General features: G+C 31.8%; 1 protein-coding gene across 1 annotated transcript; it reads left to right on the top strand.

Annotated features, from left to right (window-relative positions):
* Window positions 1-2,626: 2,626 nt before the first annotated feature.
* LOC132953494 (uncharacterized) lies at window positions 2,627-4,338 on the top strand. The gene is made up of 2 exons (XM_061025893.1): window positions 2,627-2,792; window positions 2,895-4,338. The coding sequence occupies exons 1-2, from the start codon at window positions 2,709-2,711 to the stop codon at window positions 4,212-4,214; spliced, it is 1,404 nt and encodes a 467-aa protein (XP_060881876.1). The 5' UTR covers window positions 2,627-2,708; the 3' UTR covers window positions 4,215-4,338.
* Window positions 4,339-19,940: the final 15,602 nt, after the last annotated feature.

Consider the following 19,940-nt stretch of genomic DNA (forward strand, 5'->3'; position numbering starts at 1 on the left):
ATTACTAAAAAGAAAAAATTGAAGGAGGGTGTTGGCGCCTGCAGGCAAATTCATTTTAGGAAACCAAAAAAAAATTTTGAAAAAATTTAACAGTAGGAATACACATTACAAAGTACAATTTAAATATTTAGAATCTTAAACAGAAAAAACTATTCAAAATATTTATTTCATTAAAGAATGATCATTCATAGGGCACTAAGTTATTAATTTTCAAGTCAATACAAAATATTCAACTAGAGTTACATTACTAAAAAGAAAAAATTGAAGGAGGGTGTTGGCGCCTGCAGGCAAATTCATTTTAGGAAACCAAAAAAAAAATTTTGAAAAAAATTAACAGTAGGAATACACATTATAAAGTACAAACTAAAAAACCCAGAATCTTAAACAGAAAAAACTATTCAAAATATTTAGTTCATTAAGGAATGATTATTCACAGGGCACTAAGTTGTCAATTTTCAAGTCAATACAAAATATTCAACTAAAGTTGCATTACTAAAAAAAAAAATTGAAGGAGGGTGTTGGCGCCCGCAGGCAAATGCATTTTAAAAAAGAAAAAAAATTAAATACATTATATTGTGGAAATACACACTACAAACCTCAAATTAAAATGCACATAATCGTAAACAGAAAAAAATATTAAAAATATGAATTTCATTAAACAAGGATTATTCAAAGGGTACCAGATTGTCAATGTTTAAACAGTTTGGCTAGAGGTTAAATCATAAAAAAAAAATTGAAGGAGGGTGTTGGCGCCGGCTTGTCAGTGTTATGTCAGATAGGAATTAAATAAGAGAAAAAAATTCTCTGAAGACTTACAAATTTGAAAATATTCATATTAAAAATCAATTGAATTAAATTTATGAAAAAAAATTGAAAGGGGAACGTGGGCTACCGCAGGCAAACGCATTTTAAGAAGCCGATAAAAAATTTAAAAAAGATCATATGGCACCAGGTTGTAAATGTTTTAAAAAAAGATATATTATATAAAAGAATCAAAAAAAGTTAAATATATAAAAAAATAAGTTGAATGGAGAACGTGAGAGAACCTAGCCAGTCTCTTTTCAAATTATATATTACGTAGTTCAATGAAGTGAAAAAAAAATTGTTTAAGAAATCTGGGTGAAATAACACTAAACAAAAGAATACGCTGGAAGCTAAAGACTGCAACATACATTAACTACAAACCAAAAACTACGTGTTGTTTACATTATAATAATGCAAATAGTTATTATGATCAGAGGTGTATCACGGTAATATATGTATGTGATTGTAATTTATGAAGGACATAAAATGTTTAATTTAAAATAATATTGTGTTTGGTGGGTCTACAGTCAATATTAAATGAATGTAAAAAATATGGAAAGGAAACCCTGAGAATTCTTTGACGATAGGATATAAAAACACAAAACCATATATTAAATTAAAACTATTAATTTTATACATTTTCTATTTATAAAAACTCATGAGTATTGAAAACCTTGTAAAACCCTGATAAAATAATATTTTGTTATATTTTAAAATACATTTTATAATTTGTTGTGGTAAAAAAATCATTATTTAATGTTGGCTGTATTTAAGTTTTTAATAACTATACTGGTACAACTCTTGCTGACAGTCTTTAAGACCGTGTTAAAAACTATGATAATTAGTTAACATCTAATTCCCTGCCCTATCCTAACCTAACCTAACCTAACCAAATTAATATTTAAATATTTTCTTTCATTGTTATGTTTACAATATCGAATGCCTTGATAGTTAGTAGGAAAAGATCATCACAAAGCTCACGACCGGTGATGGTAGTCGTCTATCAGTACCATAGCTTCAACTAACCTTAGGTTTACCTAACTAACCTTCTTATGACATATTAGGACACATTGAATAAAAAGATCCTGATTTGCAGGTTGCTGAACTTAAGTGTTTGATTATCAAGTTTATCCTTAGATTGTTGACACCTTAATCCATGCTATAGATGAAGCCCATAGATAATAAATATATTGATAGTCCACGCCTATGTTAAATACATTTGAGGCCGCGTTCCCGCGGAAGGCAATTGAGACTCCTTTATATTGATAGTCGATACTCGATATAGGTATACTTTATTTGGCCTCAATTGTTCCCCTCGAAGACCGCGGATAAGACCATTATGTTATATCTTTATTATCTATGATGGAGCCATACCCAGCTCACTCGTGTAAACAATTTGAAGCACATAAAAGCGATCAACGCGTCTCTATTAGTGATTTATCAGCATCTAAGCCCAGCCCACCTTCATATTATTCTCTATGCAATAAGTAAATTTAAGACAAATTTGTAAATCAATGCACAGTCTCTCTATTGTACCTACTAATATTTGGGATTTCATTAATTTTCAGTATTTTGTATTATTAGATTGGGAAAACATAAGACAATATAATTTACACAAGACTGTGGCTAACCCAATCATACTTTGATAAAGGTATATGATATAAGTACCTTCTATACTCTATTTTTCGAGAGTTGACCCACTCGTCCGACGAAAACCGGTCGCGGCCGCGCATGCCACCGCTCGTTTGAGCGCTGGTGGCGATTGTCGCGGCGGCAGCTGGTGCCAACATACTACATAGTGATTGCATTCACAACGTTCCGACGCTACCTCCGCGAACGCGCACTCCTCCCAACGATTTTGATTTCATTCTTTTTACGTTATTTTTTCATCAATATAATTCGCTATGGACAGTAGTGATGATCAGGGAATTGAAGGCGTAGCAGAATTACCATTAGTATCACCAATAAAAAAGAATCAACGCGGAAAAGTGAGTATATAATTATTATCCTATTATAATATGAAATACAATTATTATAGTAAGTTATAACATACATTTTTTTATTTAAAATTTTTCTTTTTTTTCTTTTAGATTGTTGGTTCACGTGAGAGGTTACTCATTGTCAATATGTACAAGGCAAACATTCAGAAAGATCCGAATATGTCATTGAGGCAAATGAGGACGATTATTTCAAAAGAAATGGGCATTGGTGAATCAACAGTACACAGAACCATAAAGGAATACAATACAAGTAATACGGTGAAATCTCCTAAACGAATCAAAGTAAGAGCACAAATGACAGATACATTCGACGATTTCGCACGGAATGCAGTACGTAGGCACGTACACAGCATTTGGTTTCGACGCGAAATCCCTACTTTAGATAAAATATACAAAGTTGTGTCCGATGATAATCATTTGCCAACAGTATCGCGTAGTACAATATTTAAGTTGTTGAAAGAATTAAAATTTCGTTACGTTAAGAAAGGTCGTAATAGTGCTCTAACTGAAAAAACCGAATTGATACTCTGGCGAAGACGCTATTTAAGATCGATACGTAGTTTTCGTGAGGAGGGTCGTCATATATACTACTTAGACGAAACCTGGGTGAATGCTGGTGACTGCCCTAACTACGAATGGCGTGATACAACAATCACATCTCACCGTGACGCATTTTTAAAGGGAATGTCGACCGGTTCCGTAAATCCGTCTGGAAAAGGTAAGCGTCTTATTGTACTACATATAGGGTCCGAAGACGGTTTTGTTGACAATGGATTATTGTGTTTTGAATCCAAGAAGAACACCCGCGATTACCACGACGAGATGAATGGCCAAACATTTTGCGAGTGGATGGAAAATATTCTACCTCGGTTAAAAGACAACTGTGTTATTGTTATGGACAATGCGTCGTATCACTCGGTTAAATTGGACAAAGCACCAACATCGTCTACAAAGAAGGCCGATATTATACAGTGGTTAGAGGATAAAGGGGAAGTGGTGGACAGAACTATGATAGTACGAGAGCTTTTAGACGTCGTAAAAAAAATTAAGCCACTAAATGACAAATATGTTATTGACGAAATCGCCAAAGCACAAAATAAAACTATTTTACGATTGCCACCATACCATTGTGAACTGAATCCGATTGAGCTAGCATGGTCATCGGTTAAGCATCATGTCAGGATGAACAACACAACGTTCAAACTACCTGATGTAAAAAATCTTTTGATAGAGGGCATACAAAGGGTTGATGCTGATATGTGGAAGAACTTTATCAAACACACAACAACGGAAGAAAATAAATTTTGGGAAATTGATAACATTATTGACGAGGTGTTTGAAGCGGAGACACAAAATGTTACATTAACTGTTGGAAATACATCTTCTGAATCAGAGTCTGACTCTGATTGACCCATTTTTTAAATTTTTTTGTAATTATTTGTAATTTGTTTTTAATACCTATATGTTTTTTTTAATATGAGCATTTTTTAAATTTTTTTGTTATTATTTGTATATTTGATGAAATCAAAATTAAACATTTTATATTACGTACATTATAATCGTAATTGTCTTCTTACGTATCTGTACAACATACCTTATATTATACTTATAATATTATAAACAGTAAGTATTTTGGTTAAGTAATACATTGAATACAGTGTTAGGGTCATATTGAATTTGCAGCTGCCATGCGTACCGTACAACGTATAATATAATAGACGTATAATCGTAATTTTCGTAACAATGATTTTGTAACATTCTGTATACATGGCGGCAGCTGCCTACTACGAAAAGCGCCGTCGGTCGCCGAACACCGCCGACCAATCACAGACCGCCGGTCTGCTGCCTGGGGGGTCTGAACGTTCCGGCGGCTCAGTATGCATGCGCGGAAGTGGGTCAACTCTCGAAAAATAGAGTATATATTTGAATTAATCGTTTTTTTTTCGGGTACTTTATTGGTGGACGGCACTTTAACTACGGTCCCTCAACTTACTGAGGCAACCTTGAGGCATTTTCTTTTAGGAAATTAATTAAATCCTCAAACATAACTCTTAATTCAAGAGTTTGTAATTAATTCAATTATATTATAATATGAGTATAGTACCTTTCGTAATATTTTTTTATAATATTTACTGTTAGTGAAATATTAAGTTTGTATTTCTAATAAAATATATGTTATGATATTTATGGACACTTGCACCATGGCCCCTCGATATAGTAATGTGGTCCATAGTTCATAGTTTTGTTTCATTTATAATAATTGTTCGGTGCGTATGCCAGTTTGGACTTTACCCTAACGTTATCGTCGCGGATAATGTCCAACGCGCGACCGTTCCGATATCTCCGGAGAGGGAACGTTATCCGTGTACCGCCAGCGGTCTCTTCCCCGCCGCATGCTAGTCCGACGCAGTACCTTTGAGTCGCAGTCGCTGTCGCGAGTCGAAAAGTCGCCGGTCCTCAGCCGTCTCGACAAAATATAGCGTTCATTTTGTCGTCTGTGTGTCCGGTATATGTGCGAACCGGTGCGCCGTCGCCGTCAATATCCGTTCTGTGATTCCGTGCCCGTCCGAGCCATTTTTGCTCACCAGTATAGTGCTCGCGTTCGTTGTCAATCGTTACGACAGCGTTGAGCACCTCGCTAAACCATTAAGCTTCGTTAAGCATTACTCAGCCGCCCGTAGCCCCTCGCGCCACGCGGTTGGTCGTTCCGACTGGTACGTGTACCTACTAAGTCGTCCGAGCACCTCGCACTTTCCCGCGTCGCGCCCTCGCCATGACCGCGTATCATTTTGGGTATAGGATATTGTCAAACCACGTCGTATCCATTTCGTCCTCGCTTCAGTTTGTTTAAAGTCAAAATATTCGCACGCGCCCCGGCGCCCGCACGCGTAGTGTCGTAACCGCCGTTGTTACCCGCACGCGCAGTCATTATTGGTCGTTGTCCGACGACAGCCTACGCACGCACGCGTCGACCACCGAACGCGGATCAGCTGTTCACCACCGACGCAGATTGTCCAGTGAGTAGTTACTCCGTGTCAGGTCGTACCGTCTACGCTATCAAATTTTATTATTCCACTTTTTTTTATTATTATTATTGTTTACGCTCGTACTATTTTGTCACTCGAGCATTGAATTATTATTTTTTATAAGTTTATTATTTGTCATTTTTGTCCCGTTGTATTGGCGATCGCTTGTGGTCGGCCCCCAATTACTACTAACATAGTATTTAAGCGTTTTTCCCCTGTAGCAACGGTTAATATACGTCATATTTATTTGATAATTTTTATACAGAAATTCAACGACATTGTTATTTCTCACTTTCATTTTCCGTCACCCATTTTCCATTTTCCTTTTACAGTCCACTACAATCGCACGACAATTACCATACGCAAACATAATTCGTGAGCGGGCAATACCTGACAATCACACATACGCCGTCGAACTGCACGGCTGCTTTAATTCAGGTTGCCTCCACACAATAATAATGCTTTTTAATATACTTTTTCATGAATTAATATTTATTACAGTTGGCTTTTATGATTTGTTTGAACTATTAGTTCGTATTTTTTTTGGGAGATCCCTATTATTACAACACTGTTACCAATATGCGTTTTTTTTTTTGGTTAGTTAATATAATTGCATGTTTTCATGATTTCTTCGTATTTATGCTTATTTTCTTAAAATTTTTTATTTTTTCGGTTCATCCGTTACCTACCCACATACCTACCTACCAAGTGTGTAAATAAAGAATTTTTTTTGTAAACCAATTTGAATTATAATTTATTATATTTAAAAAAATTTTAATAAAAACGTTTTCATTCAGTATTATTTTGAATTTTAAGTGCATATTTTTGAATATTTCAGTGCATATTTTTGAATATTTCAGTGCATATATTTGCATGTTTTTAGTGCATACATGCAGGCAAATATTTAACACTTTTTCATTGCATTAAATTCAAAGCCCTGCTAATTACTTTTACTTCCAATCATAATACCTACCACAGTTAATTTTAAATGTCAAATTGTCAACAATCAACTGCTTCTTCAACTTGATGACACTAAGAGGATGTCAGATTTTTAGCGCACTATTTATTTCTCTCTCTGACCCAATCATTTTAGTGTTTTCTTAATCGTACATTTGGTATGCTACACGTGGGTCAAAGATGGAAAACAAATAGTGCGCTGACATCCCAACCGGCGACAAGTTTACACGAGTGAGCTGGGTATGGCTCCATCATAGATAATAAAGATATGGATAAGACATAATGGTCTTATCTGCGGTCTTCGAGGGGAACAATAAATTGGGGCTTCTTTATATCGACTATCAAATTAAAGGAGCCTCAATTGCCTTCCCGTCCGGGAACGCGGCCTCAAATGTATTTAACATAGGCGTGGACTATCCATGTTATCTTTATTATCTATGGGCTTCATCCATAGCATGGATTAAGGTGTCAACAATCAAAGGATCAACTTGATAATCAAACACTTAAGTTCGGCAACCTGCAACCCAGGATTTTTTTATTCAAAGTGTCCTAATGAGTCATACGAAGGTTAGTTAGGTAAACCTATGGTTAGTTGAAGCCAAAGAGTCAATAGGGCCTTTGCAATTCAAGATCTTTTCCTACGTATTCGGCATTGTTAACATAACTATTATACCTTTACACTTTTTCTTCCCCCGTCTCTCAAAGCTATATACAGGTTCAGCCACTCTCATTCCACACCTCCATATGATCGGTATTCTGTCTATCCATCTCTTCTTCAGTCTTCTCGCCCATCATATTTTCTCCGTTAAATTAACTTCTATAGCCACTCTCACTATCTCTTATCATACAGTGACCGAACCACCTAAACCTATTCTCTCTTGTTTTCACTACAATATGTACACTACCCTACACTACCCTTAATTAATTAATTTCTTATTCTATCCACTTTTGTATCTTAACAGCTTACTTATTATTCTCATATCTGCTACTCTCACTCCACTTACCTACCCTAAACTTACATTTCATTTTCATCTTTCCCTTTCATACACCAAACATTCTGAAATCCTATTGACCCATTTCCTTATCTTCGCCATATCACACACTTCCTAATTCCTATTCACTCAGTCTCTTGTTACCTACAAGTCATCGTACTTGATTATCGGTGAAAATATTTAAATATCATTGAGCGAATTCCCTACTCAAAAGAATTGCTTAAAAAAATATCATATCACACCAATTTTCTAATTTTGAACACGACTTTATTGATAGCCCGAATAGTGTTATACCAGTATAGTTACAATACAAATATTGAAAATTTTCGGGCAATACATCCCCTGATCAATTAACTATAATAAAAAAAAACCTACTGAGAAATAAGAAAATACATACCCCGTGACGGAATCAAAATCTGCTACGAAACTTAGTCTTCGAAACACTGAAACGTTCACACATTTCAATCTGCTTATGATATATTATTCCCAGTTTGAAAATGTTCACTGACGAATACCATTTCTGAAATAACACGCATCTTATGCAGTAAAATGTTCTACAATATTCTAATGACCTATGCGTTACAGTCTACAGATATTATATAAACCTACCAATAAATACCTAATATTAATTTTTATTACACAGAGTTTGTATTATTAAATGTTGTATTATAATATAGATAACGGTTTTTTTACTTGGTAACCATTTATTTATTACTTGGTTTATAAACAAATTCTAATTGATATAAAATAGTAATTATATAAAAATAGTTTTATTGATCCCAATATTTAAAAATAATGTTTCAAATAAAATAATAAAAAAAAATTTAAGAAATACCTATTAATTAATATGTATTACCTAAACAACAAAATAACTAAATAAATTCATGTCTTTTTTTAAACATTTCACCCCCCCCCCCCCTAGAGTGGTGCGCCCCTAAGGTTAAGAGCCCTTGAAATAGTGCATGTTAAAAAATCAGCTATATTCTCCCCCCCACCCCTTGACAAAATCATTTGACTCATTTAGCTACTTTTTGAATTAAGAACGATACATTGAACGTACAAAACTGTACCGACCTACATAATAGTTATCAACCTATTAACCCATCAATAATATTATATTTTTTATTGTGTACACTAATCGATTGGTATATACAAAATAACGTTAAGTTATAAATAGGACGTGGATTTAAATGCATTAAAAATAAGAAAAATGCCTTAAAAATACGATTTAATGCACTAATATTACAAAGCTTAATAAAATAGCCAGAAAAATTAAAAGTCCAATTTAAACGAATATAAAATAGAATTTAGATAAGACGTGTATAGGTAGTGTATTCGTTATATTTTGAGTTTCATTATAGCACATCAGTCAAATAGATGCTATTTAATATTTTAAAATAAAAAAATTCGACAGTAATTCCATATTGGCAAGTGTTGTTTTCAAACATAATGGGTACGTAAAAAAATAGAAATACAAATTACCTTTATTTAATTGTATTTAATTTTTTTCTAATACATTTTTATAAAATTGACTTTATCCCATATAAATGTTCTAATTTCATTTTTCAATTCGTTGATAATATATGAAACAAATTCTTTGCTTGGAAAGCAATGTTTTAGAAAATTCAGAAAATGCAGTTTATATTTAAATATTATAAATAATAATTTCTGATGTATTGATGCGGAAGAGTGAGGGGGTGGACCGAAATCTAACATCCTAAACACTAATATAAACAATTTTTTACACACGCGTCATGGTATGAAAATAAAAAAATATTTAAAATTCATGTTTATACCGATTTTCTACCGAAAAAATAAATTACTTTAATCTCAATATTATTTATTAGTCAACGATATCTTTGCTCAGAATCGTTTTTCGTTTGTTCGTTTTGTATTTTAATAATTTATACGTGGATATATTATTATTACTAATAATTATAGTAGTTGTGTTTGTTTTATTTCATTGATTTATTTAGTACTATACCAATAAATTATATATTAATTAATAATTTTTAAAACATTGTGTTCAAAAAAATAAAAAAAAAATGTGATTTTAATTAGAGTCTTGTAATGCACCTACCTATATTTAAAAAATAAATAAATATAATAAAACTGTTGAACTTTTAGGGACATAATAGGTAACACATTCATGTATGTAGTATTACACTATTTATATAGGTATATTTATATACCTACACGAGTATATGAGTAGGTATATTATTCATAAGTGAGCACACGTCAGGATAGGCAGTTGACCATTCCGTGAATATACTTTTATGTGTACATCGTTATACATCCCTAATCCCTATGATATAGAATATAGATATTGGGTGAACAATGGAAGTTAAGTTTCTGACACTAAATTAATAGTTACCTATACCTTATAACGTTGTATTTGGAAAAAAATTACCATTTATTAATTAAAATTGTATCTTATGACTATTATCAGTTATAAGTCATAACATATATTTCTATAAATTAAACTAAAATATTTATATATTCATATTAAGTACCCTGTATAGAGGTATGCACCTATTAATTATAATTATTCTACAAACAGGGACTGGAAAAACGACGACGGCGTTTATATCTTGCGTATTTTATACATTTCTAGCCCGGAACTAAAATTTGCGCCTACAACACTTGGATAGCACGATTTTCGTGACATTAAATATTTGTTTTAAGTCTTAAAAGTAAATTTAAGCCCCAAAAGAATATAAAAACAAACTTACTTTAATTATCGACTCCTTCGGCGGAATCCGTGACGTGTGTGAACTGCGACGCCCATGAGAAAACGCTTCAGAATACAGCCAGAACTTAGAATATTGTGATTTATGAAAAATAAAATTATACGAAACGCAGTAAGTTTTTTGCTCATATCTTCTTTGCTTATTGAAATTTTAGAATTTTTAATCGACTGTGTCTTCTGCGACGACTTTGAGATTTGCCATAGATTAAATAAATAAATGATAGATATTATACTAGGTACGTCAATATGATGAATCCACGGATATAATATAATGCAACTTTTTATATCAAAGAGTTCCGTGTTAAGGAACAATTTGTTCATTGAAATTTGATATGACAATAAACCAAAATAGTTTATAATTTTGAATTTGATGATATAGGAAAATGATATAGGTATTATTTAAATTATTATTTTCGTTCATCAATTTAATTATTGATTAAGGTGGTGAATAGATATCAGAAGCACAAGAATATTTTTATAAGAGCATATTGTATTTTATGAATTATTAAATAAAAATGTGATCACTGGATTTTAGAGTTAACATAAAGCCATAAACGTATACAGTAAATTCATCAAATACTATAATACCAACTATATTTCTAAAACTCCAAGTCTATAATTTTAGATTCTGAGCGGATCGATGACTGTATTCATTTTACAATGATGTGTGTTTTTTTTTTAATATTTTTAATTATTTTTTCTTGTGGTCTGTGTAAACGATAAGTATTCGTAGTAAAGATTCAATTTTCATATATAATATTATATTATAGGCACTCAGTATGTAATCATATGTTTATTATTAGTTTAATTTAATTGTAGGTATTTAGTAAATAATAATAGGTATACGAAATTGTGTTTTCGAATAGCAATTTATTGTTTGTATTAATACCTACACCATAATAGGAAACTAAAATTTTGTAAATGATGTACAAATGTATTTTTGGTGTTTTAAGGTTGCTGTAAGATCAATTTATGAGAATCCTTGCATTAAATTGTTAGGATTATTTGATACGAATAATTTTTTTTATAACATATAGGTTTATTACATATAGGTAAGTCGATCAGAAACTATATTTACACTGAATGTTAATAGTAAAAAGCTATTAAAAAATCTATTATTTGTATTTATTTGTTAATAATAATTAAGACTTAAATATTAGCAGTAATCTTGTTCCTTTCACAAAATGTTTTTTAATTATTTTTAATTTAATTTACATTTATCCCAAAGTGATCTCTGAATAATCATTCAATGATGAATTTAATAGTTACATTCTCGGTTAGATTAATTGGATTATAAATTAAAATAAACTACAGTTTCCAGCTTCTACTACAACATTATTTTATATTTTATTTTATATTTTTAATTTTTAAATGCAGTCTGCACCTTGTGTTGGTGATTTTACACGTAATATTATAAAATTGATACTAGTGATGAGTAGGTACATGATTGTTTAATCAAATTATTTACGGGATTATTAACTAAAAAAATATCTAAGAAGTATAAACATCCGCATTTCCATTAACTATAAATTCATAATTGTATGAGCTGTACATGTTACATATAATTTTCGAAAAAACTATTTAAAAAAACAAGAATAATTCCTATTTGATGTCACACGGGTTGATCTAGCAAGTGACTGCTACTACAACTGTGCAATTTTTTTTAAGCATAATACGTTTTGAAAACGTCCAGAAAAGAGTTTGTTTTAAGACTGTCTGTCTTGATAACAACTAATTTAATTTAGAGTGTATTGTTATATTATATTATAATGAAATTAATAATTATAGTAAAATATATAATTGCAAGACATTTAATACCTATATCTATAGCCATCTAGGGTATAAACTACACTAAAAAAGGTGTAAGTATGCTAATAAAATATATGAGGTGTATAATGTATTTATGTATATAAAAATATAAAATATAAAGATTAATAACATTATATTGTTTTAAATACTTCGCGCAAACCTAAAGTGATACCCGGCGTATAGTATAACATGCAAAAAGGTGCGTATTAAACTTGGCGTGGTGAAACGAAGACGGTCTCGCGTATTTTATACATTGCGCTATTGGGATTAAACTTATAAATGCTTCTACGTCACCTAGTTAACAGATTGTCCGTGGCAATAAATATTTAATTTAAGTCTAAAAAGTAAATGTAAAATAGTAGGTAATAATATGAAAACAAACTTACTCGTAAACATCTACTCTTCCGGTGAAACGTAGCTAGAGTGCTGCCATCACCGAAGAAACAGCTATCTTCATCCATCTTTATCTAATCATCTCACTCCGATGAGCTGAAACTTGAAAGTATCGAAATATTTTATGAAATTAACCTGATCATACGAAATTTGCGAGTTTGTGTTACAACTTTTCCGGTTTAACGATCTGTCCGTTTATATTTGTGGCCTATTATTTTTTTGTTCACTGAAATCAAAATATACAATATATTATATTTATAATACAATAGTATTTCTGAAACTATTAGAATTGTTAACCATCGCCTACGAATTTCGACAATTGACGATTGCCATAGATATTATAAAATATATTATGCCATAGATATTATAAAATATATTATTTACTATGATAAATCCAAAGAACTTATATTATATTATTATATAAGTGCTCAGTATACCTATACGGTATATTTATAAACCGTATGTTCTTTTACAGAAATCTTTGTGATCTGCAATGCACCTATTCTGGTTTTCTATTTCAATTATAGTTCGCATGCCAAATTTAACTATACAAACTGGTCCGCAAGTTTATAGACATTCTAATACATTCTCCCGCCAGTGCCAATAGACACAGCCCATATAGCATTTTCGTAATGATAATATTTTATTAATATCATATCTTCGTTAAAAAAATAATATTTTAGAAAAAATATTAAAACAAAATCAAGTAATTATTTGGTAAAATAATATTATGAAAATACTAATTATATGATATCATTAATGAAATAATGAAATAATATTCTGGATATATTATCATTATGTTATTAAATATGAATTGTTTAAATAATATTTTGAATATATTAATAATAAGTCATCATTAATAAAATAATGAAATAATATTCTGGATATATTATCATTATGTTATGGAATATGAATTGTTTAAATAATATTTTGAATATATTAATAATAAGTCATCATTAATAAAATAATGAAATAATAATCTGGATATATTATCATTATGATAATAAATATGAATTGTTTAAATTATATTTTGAATATATTAATAATAAAACATCATAAATGAAATAATGAAATAATATTCTTAATTTTATTATATTATTATCATTATGTTATTTAAATCGGTACAACAGTGTGCGACTTGTTCATGATCGCCTAGAAAGTCGTAGCTGGTCTTTTATGCATAGAATATAGATAGAGGCATATTTATGGCTCCGACTTAGTACAGTAGTACAACAGTACCTACGTCAGTATCTGGCCAGTGGCATCAGAATAGTGTTCTGCAGAATTTCAGACACACTAGTGCATAATATTGTATATAGGACATAGGTATTATACTAGCTGCATTGCTACATTATATAACCCGACTAGTGACTACAAGTATAACTTAAAACATTATTTTGTCAAAGTGTATCAAAGGTGTGTGTGTGTGACTAAAATAATATACAATTAACTAGGTTAAGACTTAAAGCGATTTGTACTACATTTGTTTTATTCAAATTTATCAATATATTATTATTAAGTAGGTACCTACTGGCTATTATAGTGGCTTTTAAACACTAGTGTTTGAGAAGTTATATTTTTTTGGTACCTAATTAATTTACAATATGAATTATTAAAAGTTACCTATGTAGGTACTTGTCCAAAACTCCACTATCTGCAAATCATTGGTTTTTATGGTATAGCCTTACGAAGTTCACGATTTTCGGTGTTTTACGCACCCGTACAACGCTTTAAGTTTACCGAGCTTAAGTATTACAAATTAATTTTTTTTTTCAATCTAAATGAAATTTCATATATTCTGTGGCTCGACTGTCTTTATGACCAAACCTCCATGACGCCTGCTTGCCCGTTCTGACCCCGCGATCCACGTTGCTGGCTGTTGGCGCTAGGCGAAATATCCTGGTCGCACCCGCGCGCGATCACTGCTGGATACAATATGGCTTACTACCGCCTTGCCCGTTACTGCTTTAAGTACCCGCGTACTTCAAACAGTTATATTGACAATTTATAATAATAACCGAGTCACCCGTTCGCACTCACGACGTTACACACAATTATCCACGCCGGTGGCTCTCCTTCACGATGAATAGACCTCCATAGTCCATACCCACGTTATAAAATGTCCAATTTGCGGTGACTCAGGAGGCAGGAAAGTCTGCCATAAAAGGTTTAGGAGTGCTGGCCCGATATTTTGAACATGGAACGCATGAGTAAACTGTTCGACGTACAGCAGCTCGACCAGACATTATCCAATATCGGCGGGTTAACCTCTTCTTGGTGAATGTGCATTATACATTTTTCCGAATTTTTGAGTTCCGGTAAGTTTTTCAATGAAGCCGTGACCTGTGTAGCTGATACCACTGGCCATCGGGCGGCATCCTGACGCAGAAAGTCCGGTCTTGATAGGTGTTTGAAACACGACAACAATTCCCTAGGAAACATACCTCTGGAGGCCGGGTCGGCCAGATTTTCAACCGTGCTCACGTGAGCCCACTCACAATTGGGCACCAGCGCGTGTATCTTGGCCACGCGGTTGGTCACGAAGATTTTAAATTGCTTCTGCTCTCGCGTGAGCCATGCTAAAACAACTATAGAGTCTATCCACGCTCTAATTTTGTCAATGGGAATTATGTTTTTTAATGATCCATAATGGTGAGACAAAAGTTTGGCCAAAAGTAGAGCCGCACACAGCTCGAGCCTTGGAATTGTCAGAGTGGTATCCGTTTGTAATGTCTTCAATGGCGCTATCTTGGTTTTGCAAGTAATAAAATAAACATGGGAGTGACCCAAGTTGTCAGTTATCCGCAAAAAAACTATTGCTGCGTAGCCGCGTTGTGATGCATCGGCAAACCCTAGATTCTGTTCAATAGTTGTAAATCTAGCTTAAGTACATTAGTTTTAATTTATTTTATTTTATTTCATCATTGAAGATTTGTAAGTATGTTATCGTAAAAGCAATCATATAGAAAATATATTGAAATTTTCGATTTTTTTCAGAAAAAGGTAAAAAATTTTATTTTATTCTAATTTCCACAGAAAATAATAGATTTACGAGAAATTTTGTCGAAACGTTTTTTATGGAAAACACCTGAATCTACAATTTAGGTTCTATACAATGTTATGCTAAATGCGATATATAATTAATTAAATCAGAATAACCCTAAAACTACACTAGGGGGTTTAAAACATCACCAAATTTAACCCAAATACCTTTCGTATGGTAATGAAAAAATTGGGCGGGTGAGAAATTAATAATTTGAAAGTTCATAAATAAGGGCCACCCTAATGTTCATATAAAGATGTATTGGTATACTATTTTGTTTTTTAAATTGTTAATAAGTATACACATAATGTGTAACTATTATTATTATTATTATTATGATGTATGAGCTCTATGTCGTATATAAAATTGTAAATATTATACTGTGTTGGCTATTATCTAAATAAACATATTAATACTGTGCTGGCTATAAATATTATTATTATTATAATAGGAAGCTGGTGATTATATTGTTTATTTTTGACGACGATAAATACTTTTTAAATGTTTAGTCGAATAAAATTAGTATATTTATAATATAAATTTCGACAGTGTTTTTTTTTTTAATAATCGTATCGAGAAAATGGCATTCTATTACACATGTCTGGGCCAAAAATGATTCTGCACAATAAAACAATTACAGACATGTTTGTAAATCAATTTAATAACAATCAACGTCTTTTTGGTGTAAGATATTTGATATTGCACAATTTATTATTATGTGTATACAGTTCTATGTACATACATATTTATATATTGTGGTAAACTGACAATCGGGTTGATTGTGTGGTTTACCGGGTTGCAGGTAGCAAGACCGTTATGTTGAGGATTTCTTCTTGTTGGATCATAGATAATAAAGATTTGGATAGGACATAATGGTCTTATCAGCGGTCTTCGAGGGGAACAAATAAAGTATCCAGCTATGGATAAAGGAGCCTGAATTGCCTTCCCCTCCGGGAACGCGGTCTCAAATATATTTAACATAGCCGTGGCCTATCCATATCTTTATTATCTATATGTTGGATTGAATAAAATATAACTCGTTGAATTGATAAGACATTTATTAAGATTTACTCTGGTGTAATTATTATAAGTTCAAATAATACAAATTAGGTGCTGAGAGACGTGAAGATACTTGTGATAACAATGGGTGAACACGTCTGAATACAGGCCGTTTTAGGTCTGCTTTTATAAGGGTCTCCTACTCTCCTACCTTCCCCCTTGCTTATCGGCTTATCCGTATTGCATAAAGAGTGTTATCTATATCCTGAACACTTAGTTGGGCAAAAGTCCTATTACTGTGTCCATGGTTGTCAATCATTTATTTAGATACTATGTTCCTGTTTCTATTTATGTGTTGTGTACATAAATATATTTATATACATGTATATACATATATGATATATGTATGTACGTTATATATATAAATATGCTCATTTTTCATTAACTTATATGTGACTGACGATTCGCATATAATATGATGTGGTCCTCTTAAATATTACTCACGAAATAACGTGATTGTCGGTTTACAATAACGCTATTGCAGGCAATTGACCCCCTTCATCATCTTAGGCGTGTATTTAGGTATTCGGGAATTGATATATCATTCTTGGTATACAAATACATAATATCATTATTTCTTATTCCTTACAATTTCTATTATTCATTATATCTCTCTGTTAACTATCTATGTTCATTATTTGATATACGTAGGAGTAAACGGATATAATCTGTTACAATATTATGTATGTTAGTATTAATGTGTTTATTGTGTTAATTTATACAGCTCGACTGTTCTACCGCCACGTATTGTAAATGTGTTGAACATCAACCACATTCGAACACGCAATCGAACATTCAATCCATCCGAAGAAACAATGCACGATTTACCGGATAGGCTAGTAGCTAGTCGGATGTACTGTTGAAGCCTCTGTCCGGTGGCGACCCTTTGTCAATGTTGAGAACGGTGCATACTGCACTCATAGAACAAGACGAACTCGGAACTACGTATCCGACGCACAGATCACCGAGGACAGCAATTCCACGCGTCACTGTGCGTGTAAACGTAAAAGAAAATTCGGTCCCGGGACGTATCACGATCGATCGAGTTAGATCCGTTCAACAACTATAATATTAGAGTCGATATATTGTAGCTGCCGGTCACATAATATTATGATACTGTCGAACAATCTTCGGCTTCCGTAATATTATTAATGAAATATTATTGAATGAATAATTAATAATATTATATGTGTTGAATGAGGATTATAATATGGATCGACCAAAGATTAAATATACAACACAATTAGTTATAATAAGAATACGTAATATTTCACTATAACTAATACACATAACTAAGTATGAAAAGTAAATTGTCTTCTAACAATGTAAGTTCTATGCTTACGAGACATACATGACGTACACATAGATAATACTAAAATGCAGCCCTGTTCCGTACATTTAACTGTCTTATATACTAATGACCCCTTTGACCCATGGCTCACGCCACTTTGCTAGCTTGTCTATTGGCTAATAACTATATTACACAATGTGGTGTAATATCTTGATACCTATAACTATAATAATATTACACATTCATGTTTGAATCTATGTTTATGCTTGTATTTATAATAGTTTAGCCGTACTGGCCCGTACTGGTCCACCGGGAATTTTCCCGGTGCGCCCCATGATGAATTCATAAATCATCTCCCCTTTTTTTAATATCATAATATTATTTAATAATATTATAAGTAATATCATATATTCTGACTCTGTTTACTGACTCTGCCTCTGACACAATAGTGACGCGTGAAAGGTCATTTTCGAAACTAAAATTTTTAAAAACACGATTAAGGACCAACATTTTACAAGACAATCATTATTCTTAATGCGCTGTGAACTAGACATTATAGTAAAGCAAGTAGATGGAGATCAAATCATAAATGCTCTGTGTTTGAAACTTTGATCAGCAAATTAACGCAACGTCTACTCACATAGTCAAGTTGTTTGTGTGCTTTTTTTAAAGTATTTAAAAAATAAACTTTTACGGTTTATGTTTTTGTATAAAATATAAATAAAATAAAATTTTAAAAATAAGTGCATAATTTAATTTCTTAGCTATTTTACTATGAAACATATTATTTTGATTGGTATTTTGTTAAAAATCGCAGACTAAATCATGAACTGTGTTTAACATATTTGGTGGTAGTTTTTAGAATAAAGCAATAAAACAATGGTGTTTTTTTTTTTTGCATATCTTGTTTACAAAATGTATACCAGAAGGAGTTGCCTTCGATTTCAACATATAGTACCTTATCTTTTTTGCTATTGAAAACCGTCAAAGCCCAAAAGTAACAGTTACGTTAATAAGTGTGTGGTGTGTCCCCTGAAATCAGATGTATTTTAAGCACTGTATTTACGTACTACTTTATATTAAATGCATTATAATATGATATAAATTTATAATATAATATAAGAAACACGTAATAAAAAACGTGAGTAAGTGGATGTTGCTCTGCTGTATGGTAGATTTCAAGTGGGTCACTGTATAATAGATGGTATTAATAGATGGTATTGAATTCAATGATATAATATAACCATTGTATGTGAAAAACGATTCTGAGCTGTGACGGTTTGTCAGTGTGGATATTTAATATTATATTTAAATTGTAATTACTTATTAGTAATACGGTTGCCAGTAAGTTGAATTAATATTATAAAATTACAACAAAATAACTAAAACCGTTATTCATGGTTATTTAATATGTAATTCCCTCTGTATTATAGCAGAATAATACACAGGATTTATAATATATACGTAATCGACCACACCAAACACCATTGACATCCTGCCGTCTGTATACACTTTCATCTCATTTACAGTTATTACGTTAAAAAAAAGTAAATTTACAGTACACCATGCTATAGCGTCATATTTTAATATTTATTATTATATTACTATAGTATATTATTTAATTATTATTACAATATATTTTCATTGTAGTGACCGGAAAAATGACCCACGACAATGGTGTAGCTAAATAGCCTACACAGGACGCCGTGTTATGGTAATTTTATTTCTGAAATAATAGCAATTTTTTCAATATTTATACAGAAACATTTTTAGAAAAGTTTACTGCTTCCGGGCATATTTAATTTAAAAACAATACA

The sequence above is a fragment of the Metopolophium dirhodum genome, unplaced genomic scaffold (assembly GCF_019925205.1).
Source record: "Metopolophium dirhodum isolate CAU unplaced genomic scaffold, ASM1992520v1 scaffold5, whole genome shotgun sequence".
In the NCBI taxonomy this organism is placed as follows: Eukaryota; Metazoa; Arthropoda; class Insecta; order Hemiptera; family Aphididae; genus Metopolophium; species Metopolophium dirhodum.